The sequence below is a fragment of the Macrobrachium nipponense genome, chromosome 4, assembly GCF_015104395.2.
Source record: "Macrobrachium nipponense isolate FS-2020 chromosome 4, ASM1510439v2, whole genome shotgun sequence".
NCBI classification, from domain to species: domain Eukaryota; kingdom Metazoa; phylum Arthropoda; class Malacostraca; order Decapoda; family Palaemonidae; genus Macrobrachium; species Macrobrachium nipponense.
In genome coordinates, this window is record NC_061100.1 from 39,479,002 (window position 1) to 39,490,289 (window position 11,288).

At 44.2% G+C, this 11,288-nt stretch overlaps 1 protein-coding gene across 14 annotated transcripts in view; it reads right to left on the bottom strand.

Annotated features, from left to right (window-relative positions):
• LOC135210876 (collagen alpha-1(I) chain-like) overlaps window positions 1–11,288 on the bottom strand; it is an 891,724-nt gene that overhangs the window by 21,815 nt on the left and 858,621 nt on the right. For all 14 annotated transcript variants that reach the window (XM_064243791.1, XM_064243789.1, XM_064243790.1 and 11 more), the window contains 4 exons: window positions 11,238–11,274; window positions 2,120–2,212; window positions 1,160–1,282; window positions 330–524 (listed from right to left, as the gene is read on the bottom strand). In XM_064243791.1, coding sequence (XP_064099861.1) covers window positions 330–524; window positions 1,160–1,282; window positions 2,120–2,212; window positions 11,238–11,274 — 448 coding nt within the window. The remainder of the gene's footprint in view (window positions 1–329; window positions 525–1,159; window positions 1,283–2,119; window positions 2,213–11,237; window positions 11,275–11,288) is intronic.

An 11,288-nucleotide genomic window follows, 5' to 3' on the forward strand; every position in this document is an offset into this window, starting at 1 on the left:
CACGATGGTGATGAGTTGTACTGTAATTTGGAAATGTCATCAGGCAAATGCTGAAGTAATGTCAGGAAGGAGGTCTTAGGAAACATTTGAAAAAACAAAAAACCTCAGTGCAAGGAAGCACTTGATAAGAGGTCAACAACTCAGTGTATACAGGAATATTCGATGTGCTAATGATGAGCCTTCTGAGTGAGTGTAAGAAGCTGTAGGTAATTTCATGATTCAATACTTATAGGTAGGAATATAGTGGTGTTCATTCTGTTATTTTATCTATGTAGTCACCTCTTGTTTGAGGAAATGACAATGTTGAAAAACATATGTACTGTACAAACCTTGAGATTGACGACTGGCAGACTCCTGTCTGAATAACGGACTATGGAATCTAAGTTCTGAACCCTAGATGTAAGAAGAGCTCTGAAGGTTCCACTAAGACCAGCTCTTCTAGCCTCCCTATAACAGGCATAATCAGCACCACGAACTCCCGTCATGTCTCCTGTAAATGGCTCGTTGAGTGCTGCCAGGCGTAACTGTGAGAATTATGAGAAGTTTGGATAAATTTCCTTTATATTCAGCACACCTTCAGTTAATTAGATGATGAAGACAGGTATCTTGAAGATAAATACAGCAGTATTATAGTATGAGAAAAAATTACTTTTTCATCAACTGTTTGCTACAAATGGATGAGAAGTAAGAGCTTACCACATCAGGAGGTTTCCACTTTAAGAGGGGAAAAGGAGAAAAATTTTTTAATTATAAAACTCAATTTTTAAAATTATTCTTATTACCTTTCTTGTCATCTTATTGTGTATTAGAATGACTTTTACATATTTGTTTTCAGTCACATAGTTTACTGCTGATGTTACCACTATGATATTGCTATACCTCTACATTTCCTAAAAAGAAGACAGTAATATACCAAACGTAAAATCACAGTGAGTTTAAAGATATTTTTGATAACAAAAACATGTAGTTCTCCTTCAGTCGCTTCAGCCGTACTTTCCTTTTTCTTGATTTTCACCCAATGTAAACCTTAATTAGCATAACAACTGGTGATCTCTTTTGTCCTCTGTAAGCAGAAATGACTAGTGAGACTCTCAATTGCACTATGATTCTGAAAGAATATAAAATAATGAAAAAAATTATTCATGAGTGCCAGACATACCTTAGGTTCATTTTCCACAACAAGTGATCTTCCTTCCGGGGGTGGTGGTCGAGCACTTTCTGTATTCAGGGGTGTTGTTAATGGTGGTGGCGTAGGGCTGGGCAAGGGGATCACAGATCCTAACTGTAACCAAGAAAATGTTATATTAATAATAAAACTAATCCTAAACAACAAATTAGCTGGAAAATACAACAAAAATATACTCCTGAAATAGTACTTCGCTCATTGCATTTTTTCATGCATATTTCATTTAATAGTACGTTCCTTCATGACAACCTAAATCCTTCCACTGCCCACTCCCCTATCCTTATCAACAACACGCAGAGCAGTGGTGAAATTGTAAAAAAACTAAACATGTACACTAAAAGAATCCCTCAATAAACATTGAGAGAACAAGCATTCATAATGTTATGATGTTGTGTAAACAAAATTTTTGTGTGCACATATGAATGAGTGCATGGCTAATGGTTAAGAAGCTTGTGAAAACAGTCCACTTGTAAGTGTACATATGTGAATGAGAGTGGTGCCACTGGTTACTAAACATCTGCATAAACAAGGTCCACTATGTGTGTGTACATGTATGAATGAAACCCATGCTAATGGATAAAAGACATTGTTTATAAATAAAATTCAATGTGTGTAATTGTATGGCAAAATGGGACTAATGTGATGAAGAGTTTAAGAAACAAAGTACTATACTTTGTATGTACACCTTCAAAAAATGTAGGATTTAAAATTATGAAACACTGGTGAAAGCAAAGTTCACTTCTGTGTGCATGTGTGAATGACATCAGTAATAATATATGTGGTGCATCTTTGAAAACACATTCCACTTTGTAAATATGGATGACAGCAAGACTAACATTTATTAAGCATGTGTGAAAACAAAGTCTATCATCTGGTTTCATGTGGAATGAAAACTAGTTTTACAGGATTTGCAAGAGTTTGCATAGAACTTACCGCAACATATTGCCATCCAGCATTCACTCTTACAAGGAGTGCTTCCTCCTCAATTATGAATGCCAAAGTCCCTACAAGAGAAGCTTCACTCATCTGAAATAAAAAGAAAATACTGTAAAATTTCCAACTTGTTTCTTTGAGTAAAAGTAATTTTTGTTATCTGTATTTTACTTCACTCTAATCTGTTTATCCTTCTGTATAAATGATTATTTTATTCTGGTTTAGATGAGCTTTAATATTACAATTATAAGGGTAAATAAGAAAACGGATACTAATAACACTTCCAGGATGCAAGTACAGGCAGTCCCTAGGTAACATCAGGTTCAGGTTAAGTAGCTCTGTACTTAAGGCACTTGCCTCATGGTGCTGTTAACCTGCTTTACGGTGCTGTAACCCGGACTTACAGCGCTATTGCTATTTATTTGCATTATTATTATGATGATTTGGGTTAAGGCAATTTTCGGCTTCCAGCACCCTATCAGGAGCGGAAGGCCTGCGTAACCCGGGGACTGCCTGTAAAACTAGTATTTGTATTTGTATCTGCAACCCAAGCCAGAGAATGTTAACCTTTGTATTGGGTAGAATTCAATCCTACTTAGTTTTTGAACACTCCATCAATGCAACTCGATTGTTGCTTGATCCATAATCAAATCTGTCTTATAATGTTTCGTGAAACTCTGTCCCTGCATCAAGATTATTGAGAAAACAATCTGAATATAATAATAAAATTCAGCTGCATCTGTTCTGATAAACAGGAAATGCAATTTGACACCAAATACATAAAGCAATTGTACCAGCTGGAAAAATCATAGTTTATGACTTATTAAAGTCTTTTGTCAAGTACAATTGATTTGATAAATATTTTGTGAAGTACTTACTAATAACGATAAAAAGTACATAATACAAATGACTGCAGAGGTGATAAGGTTTGGGAGGAGTTACCATCAAAGGGTCTTTAGCAGACTGGAGTAGGTAAAATAAGCCCAACATCCCAAAGGCTGCTGTTTAACCTTCTTTTTCATTATATAAGACCTTACCCTACAGAAAAAATGCACAACATTTGGCCTTTCAATTGACCTGCAACCTTAAAAATAGGACAAGGTATATAAAAAAGAATAGTCTTGTTGGGGAAAGAAAACCAATCTCCAATGGAACTAATGATGTTTCACCTAAAATCAGGGAAAGTACATACCTACTTACCAACCCCAAGGTGCCTACCTACAAATATTCACCAAAATCAAGAGAAAACAAAATTACAGATAACTCTTTGTCTGTTAAATTATCATGTGACCTTGTTAAGGGTCAATGTAGTGCAAGAAAAAATAATCTCCATTAGCTCCCTTCTGTTTCATGAAAATCAAATGAAAATTGAATTGTGGCTTACAAAAATATGTCAAGGTCAAAACTAACGTACCTGCAATACCACATAATACTTGATGTAACTTCATATTTTATGTGACAGACTGATAAAATGCAAATGTTATCGAGGAGAAATTTGCCTCTGGAATGGAATCACCCGAGTTAATGGTTTATAGTTTTGCATTGTTATTCTTTGCAGTGATTATGCCTTTTATCTTTTGCAAGCCTGGATAGGGAGATTTGGAGTCAGGAAGGCCATTCAGCTGTAAAACATCTGCCAAACCAATTATGAGTGTAAAACCACCTGGAAAACTCATTAAATCAGTGGATCAACTAGGGATTAAGTTGAGATATACACGTACATATAATGCAGTGTGTATCCATTATCCATGTTTATTTTTCTGTGTATAGTAACTTGTCTTCTATATAAGTATGATATTGTTAAACTACAATAAAGTTTTGTACATACTTACCTGGCAGATATATACGATTAATGGCCCACCCAGCCTCCCCTCAGGAGACAGGTGGAAGAGAAAAATCTGACAAGCAAACGGGAGTGGTTCGTACATCCGCCACCCAGCGGCGGGTAAGGTAGACCACCTGACCTACCTGTCGCGTGTGCCACGAGATTTGAAATTCTGTCGGGAACGTCGGAGACTATAGCTAAGTATATATCTGCCAGGTAAGTATGTACAAAACTTTATTGTAGTTTAACAATATCATTTTTGTACATGAACTTCCCTGACAGATATATACTTAGCTGATTGGCACCCTTGGTGGAGGGTAAGAGACAGCTAAATAATACAGGTAAGACGGGAAACAACTAATGTTGTAGGATATAAAAACCTTGGTTCTCATCCTTTCAGGATGAAGACTTCATAGATACTGTCTCTGAGTCTGCATTGCCTGGAGAGCTACTGCTAGGACGTGACCTGATGCTGAAAGACTCTCGGATCTACCACTGGGATATGTGATCCCCTATTGTGGTAGAATCCAAGTTGGATCCTGTTAGAGGGACCTTGTCCGCTTACCTAACAGATCCTTACCACTACCTCTGCAAGGAGCCAAAACCCACCAGACCACCTAACCAAAATACAAAGGGTTAATATTACGACAAAAAGAGGTGCCTCCTGCAACCTCTTTCAGACAACCAAAAAACACCAATATAAAATATAGGGTAACATATAAAAAATTTACACAGGATAAGTTTCAGCTCCCTGCCCCAGCACCGAATCCGCCGATACGAAAGGACCCAAGGCGAAGCATTTGTCATATGTGATTTTTACATCACGTAGGTAGTGGTTTGCGAAAACCGAATGGCATCTCCAAAAAGTCGCCTCCATCAAGTTCCGCACAGACATATTTTTTCTGAATGCAAGCGAAGTTGCAATGGCTCTCACCTCGTGAGCTTTCACTTTCAGTAGTGTAAAATGTTCTTCCTTACAGGCAACATGTGCCTCTGTAATAAGGCTTCTCAGAAAAAAGGAAAGAGCATTCTTCGACATGGGCCGAGTGGGGTCCTTTACGGAGCACCAAAGCACATCTTGATTAGCCTTAAGTTGTTCCTTCCTCTTAAGGAAATACTTCATAATTCTCATAGGGCAAAGAGTTCTTTCAGGCTCTTCCCCTACTAGAAAAGATAAACTACGAACTTCAAAGCTCCTGGGCCAAGGGCGTGATGGGTTTTCATTCTTTGCAAGGAAACCTGGAAGAAACGAACACACCATAGAATCTTCCTTAAACCCTACAATGCCCTCAATAGCTTGGAGCTCACTCACCCTCTTAGCTGTAGCTAGGGCCAAAAGGAAGATAGCCTTCTTCGTCAGATCCTTGAAAGAGGCTAAGCCAGGAGGTTCGAATCTAGACGATCCAAGGAATTGTAGAACTACGTCTAGATTCCAGTTCGGTACCACATGAGGACGCTTAATGGTTTCAAATGATCTAATAAGATCATGCAGGTCCTTATCATCGGATATATTTAAGCCTCTATGCCGAAATACCGCCGCCAACATACTGTGGTATCCCTTAATAGTTGACACAAGATGACATTCTTCTTTGAGGAAAATAAGGAAATCCGCAATTTGGGTCACAGAGGTACTGGAAGAGGAAATGTTCTTCCTCTTGCACCAACGTCTGAAGACATCCCACTTTGACTGGTATACACGCAAGGTGGAAGGTCTCCTCGCTCTTGCGATTGCTTTAGCAGCTGTTGCTGAAAAGCCTTTCGCTCTGACCAAACTTTGGACAGTCTGAAGCCAGTCAGACTGAGAGCGAGGAGATTTTTGTGGTACCTGTTGAAGTGGGGTTGTCTGAGTAGATCGCTCCTTAGCGGGAACGATCTTGGAAGGTCCACCAACCATTCCAGTACCTCTGTGAACCATTCTTGGGCCGGCCAAAAGGGAGCGATTAAGGTCATTCTCGTTGAATCGGACTCTACAAACTTTTTGATGGTTAGCCCCAGGATCTTGAAGGGGGGAAACGCGTAGACGTCGAGTCCGCTCCAGTCTAGAAGAAGAGCATCTATTGCTAATGCCTCTGGATCCGATATCGGAGAGCAGTAGGGATCCAGCCTCTTGTTCTTTGACGTGGCAAAGAGGTCTATGTGTGGCCTGCCCCATAACTTCCACAGGCTCTGGCATACATCCAGATGAAGGGTCCACTCTGTGGGAAGGACCTGATCTTTCCTGCTGAGGAGATCTGCTCTTACATTCCTTTCTCCCTGCACGAACCTGGTGAGAAGCTTGATTCCCCTTTCTTCTGCCCACAGAAGAAGGTCTCTTGCTGTCTCGTACAGGGAGAAAGGAATGCGGTTCCCCCCCCCCTGTTTCTGATATATGCCAGAGCTGTAGTGTTGTCCGCGTTGACTTGCACTACCGATTCTTCTGACTTTGGGCTCGAAAGCCTCAGAGCCAACCACACAGCCATCAACTCCTTTCTGTTGATGTGCCAGGCTACCTGGTCCCCCACCCAGGTACCTGACACTTCGCTGGTTCCCAGGGTTGCCCCCCACCCCGTGTCCGACGCGTCGGAGAACAACACCAGGTTGGGGGTCTGGGATTGAAGAGACAGTCCCTTCGCAAAGAGGTTGGGATCTGTCCACCAACATAGATGTTTCTTGACGTCCTGGGATGACACCGACAGGGAGAACGTCAATCCTGAGAACGACGACTCCAATTCTGATGAAGAAAGAATTGGAGCGGTCTCAGGTGCAACCTTCCTAGGGAAACGAATTGCTCCAGCGAGGAGAGCGTCCCCAGCAGACTCATCCACTCCCTCACTGTGCATACTTCTTTCCCTAAGAAGGTTGTTACTCTCTCGAATCCTCGGGCTATCCTTTCCTGAGAGGGAAAAGCCCGAAAACTCAGAGAGTTCATCTGTATCCAGAGATACACACACTCTTGCTCGGGAATTAGTGACGACTTCTTGAAATTGACGAGAAGTCCCAACGCCTTCGTCAATTCTAGAGTTACTTGTAAGTCCTTCAAACAACGATCTTCTGAATTGGCCCTTATTAGCCAATCGTCGAGGTACATGGATATCCTCACCCCTTTCAAATGAAGCCATTGAGCCACATTCTTCAAAATCCCCGTGAACACTTGAGGGGCCGTCGAGAGGCCGAAACACAGAGCCCTGAACTGAAAAATTTTCCCCCCCATCATGAATCTGAGAAACTTCCTCGAGGAAGGATGGATCGGTACATGGAAGTAAGCGTCCTGTAAATCCAAGGAAACCATCCAGTCCCCTGGACGAAGTGCTGCCAGCACTGATGAAGGCGTTTCCATCATGAACTTCTTCTTTTCTACGAAGAAGTTCAGGGCGCTTACGTCCAACACCGGTCTCCATCCCCTGAGGACTTCGGAACTAGGAAAAGGCGGTTGTAGAAGCCCGATGAACGATGGTCTGTCACTAGTTCGATAGCCCCCTTCTCCAGCATCTGATCTACTGCTAGATGGAGAGCTTGATTCATGATGGGGTCTCTGTACCTGGCCGTCAGTTCCCTTGGGATGGTCGTCAAGGGAGGTCTTTCGACGAAAGGGATGAGGTAACCTCTCCTCAAAATAGAAAGGGTCCAAGGATCCGCCCCTTTTTGGGCCCAGACTTCTGCAAACTCTAAGAGTCTGGCGCCCACCGTTGTTTGAAGGACTTGCAAGTTATTTGGGGGCTTTAACAGACTTGGCGAAAGTCTTACCCCTTCTTGAAGGTCTACGACCTCTAAACGTAGAGGTTTATGAGGAAGACGCCCCTCGAAAGGGTTCTCGAACACTTGACTTTTCCTTCTTAGCCTTGGTAGGGAAGGAAGGGCGAGGTTTTCTTGCCGACTGTGCCAAAAGGTCCTGGGTGGCTTTAGCTGAAAGCGATCTCGAAATGTCCTGCACTAGATGTTTAGGGAACAACTGAGCAGACAGGGGAGCAAACAGCAAAGAAGACCTCTGGGCATGGGAGACAGACTTCGTTAAGAAGGAACAATAAACAGACCTCTTCTTCACGATCCCGGCCCCATACAGGGAGGCGATTTCACTCGCTCCGTCTCTTACCGACTTGTCCATACAAGACAAAACACACATGAGATCTTCTGGCGAAAATGACTCTGGCACTTCAATTTTCTTGGCTAGGACCCCAACGACCAATCAAGGAAGTTAAATACTTCCAGCACTCTAAACATGCCTTTTAGCATGTGATCCAGTTCATTCATTGCCCAAGTCGTCTTAGCAGAGTTAAGGGCAGCTCTCCTTGTCGAATCTACCAGCGCCGAAAAATCCGAATCAGCCGAAGACGGTAGACCCAATCCTAAGGACTCCTGTTTCGTACCAGAAACCAGCGCGTCCTGATAACTTCGAAGGAGGAAAAGCGAACATCGTTTTCCCCGCTTCTTCTTTGGAAGCCATCCAGGAACCAAAACTCCTCAGTGCCTTCTTCATTGAAAGAGTTGGCTTCATCCTCACACAAGAAGAACTCTTCGGTGTCTTCGCCGTTGAAAAAAGTGAGTGAGGAGAAGGAGGAGCCGTAGGAGTAAGGGAATCCCCAAAAACTTGCAAAAGTAGCTCTGTAAGCTTCTTGTAAGAAGACACAGCAGCAGAAGTGTTCGGTTCCTCATCCGAACCTTCTAGGACATCTTGTCGAGGCGAGCGCGTAAGATCCTTAGGTGACGAAGGGATCCTAGTAGGAGTTGAGCGAGAGGTTGGAGAACGCCCTCTCTTAGAAGAGTTCACATCCACTGGAGAACGATGAGAAGATCTGGGTTGTCTACGATGAGACTCCCTCTTCGAGGTAGACGGAACCTCAGCAGAAGGAGAGGTAGGGCTCCTACTCCGAGAATCTTTGGAAACATCCACAGGGCGCTTACGAGGAGGCGAGCGCCTGCTAGACTCTTTGCGTCTATCCTGAGGCGAGCGGCTGCCAGGAGAAGAGCGCCTATCGGGAGCCGAGCGCTTGAACGGCTCTCCATACCTGTCCAGTTGAGTACGATCAACGGAAGTTCGACTGGCAGGCGAAATGCGCCTACTAGGAGAAGGCTGCTTGCGAGACTCTTGACGTCTAACAAGAGGGTAACATTCAGGAGAAGGGCGCTTCAAAGCTAACGAGCGCCTACATAGCGAAGGGAGCTTCCGAGATTCCTGGTGCCTACCAAGAGACGAACGGTCAGGAGTAGTGCGCCTAGAAGCGGGAGAGCGCCTACACGGAGAAGGGCGCTTGAAAGACTCTTGTTGTCTGCCCCGAGGAGAATAATCAGGAGTATGACGCCTTAAAAGAGACGAGCGCCTGCTAGGAGATCGATGTGCAGTAGGCTCTTGGCGCCTACCTTGTGGGGAGCGGCTAACAGCAGGCCGTCTATCATGCACACGACTCTTACCAGACTCTTGACGCCTGTAAGGAGAGAAGTCACGATCCGACACTCGAGGAGAGCGACATCTGGAAGAAGAACGCCTACTTGTATAAGGGCGCCTTCTAGGATCTTGAGGCTGCTGAGGAGAAGTCCCACGCGAGGGAGTTGAAGAAATAGCGTGATAAGCAGGTGCAGTGCGCTTACCGGAAGCAGGAATCCAATCTGGAGAAAAAACTTCTTTCTCCATAGAGCGTCCTACCGATGTTTGGCGCCTTGAAGTCGAAAGAGAGCCAGGAGAGCGAGGGCGCTCACGTGAGCCCCTTTCATACGAAACCTCCCCATATGAAGGAGAACGCCTAAAAAGAGGAGAACGATCCTCTGAAGAGCAGCGCCTAGATCTCTTGTTCGGAAGAGAAACGTCCTTCTTCCTACGTGATCTAACTGCTAGATAATCTGCTAGCGCCGTGATCTGAGCTTGAAGTCCCGCGAGTACTTCTCTCGTAGGAAAAGAATCGTTTGTTGTTCCTTCCTCGTATGCCAGGCGCCAGAGCGAGGAGCGCGAGAAGAAGAACGATCACAGGATTTCTTGGGTTTCTTCGCCTCCACCGACGATTCTTCTGGGAAAACCTCCGGACTAGAAGCCAAAGGACCTCAGGGAGCCTTCCAAGCCCTCTTCAACGGGCGCGACGCATCCGGGGAGTTCCAACCTCTCTTCGGAGAGGGAGAAGACGAAGAGGAGAAGCAATGGCGTAGGAGCTCCTTCTTGTAGCGATCCGAGGCAGCCTGGGAGCGTACTTCAGGATCTGCCGAGGGGACGCCTGACCGGTGGGGGTTCTCCCTAGCCCTCTTGCGGCTTTCGACTTTCCTACTCCACTGGAACTGGGAGTCTGGAAGAGGTCTAGGCCTAGAGGCACTAAGGAGCCGGTCAGACGCACCCTCCACAACACTGGGGACACTGCACAGATCACTAACACTCTCCTTACCTTCCAACTGACGAATCTTCTGATCCATAGAAAGAATCGTGGCTCAAGAAGCTGCCGCCTCCGAAGGCGAATCTTCGGCTTCGGTGCGGGGAGCAGGGGCTGCAACTTGGGAAGAAGGTTCTAATTCTACGTTAGTATTAGGATCCACATCCAACTCACTCATTCTAGATCTACTAGAACTTCTAGAGGAAGCCTTACGCACTCTATCACGTTCCAACTTCCTAACATAAGAAGAGAGAGCCTTATATTCTTCTTCATTCAATCCCTTACATTCACTACAAGGGTTAGCAAAAGAACATTCATTCCCCCTGCATTTCATGCAAACCATGTGAGGGTCTACCGAAGCTTTCGGCAACCTCACCTTACATCCTTCATTCACGCAAACCCTAAACAAAACCGAAGTTTTAACTACTGAATCTAGGTCAGACATCGTTAAAGAAAATCAAAATCAAAATCAAACCGGTCCACAATCAGCGTATGCCAAGCCAAACAAAGTGAATACGTCACCAAAAAAAGTCCAAATTAACTCCAGGCAAGCGAGAATCGAAAAACTATCGAGAGGAACCGACAACAAGTTTTGTTTATCATTCCCACGACAGAGAAAAATCTGACAAGCAAACGGGAGTGGTTCGTACATCCGCCACCCAGCGGCGGGTAAGGTAGACCACCTGACCTACTTGTCGCGTGTGCCGCGAGATTTGAAATTCTGTCGGGAACGTCGGAGACTATAGCTAAGTATATATCTGTCAGGGAAGTTCATGTACAAAAATGCATAATAAAGGTAACTTGGTCTGAGCTTTGGGAAGGTTAGGTAGCATCCCTAAGGTAGGGACTTTCCATCTCCAATCTTTCTTATGCTGCAGTCATTTTTGAAGGCATGGTTGCCCTGTATTTATGGGCATCCTTAGTGATAATGAACCAGAAGTGAAGTATCCTATCTTAGCAGTCTTACCTTCAGCATATCTTGTCTTGTAGGAAAGGTAATGGCTCCTGGGACAACAGC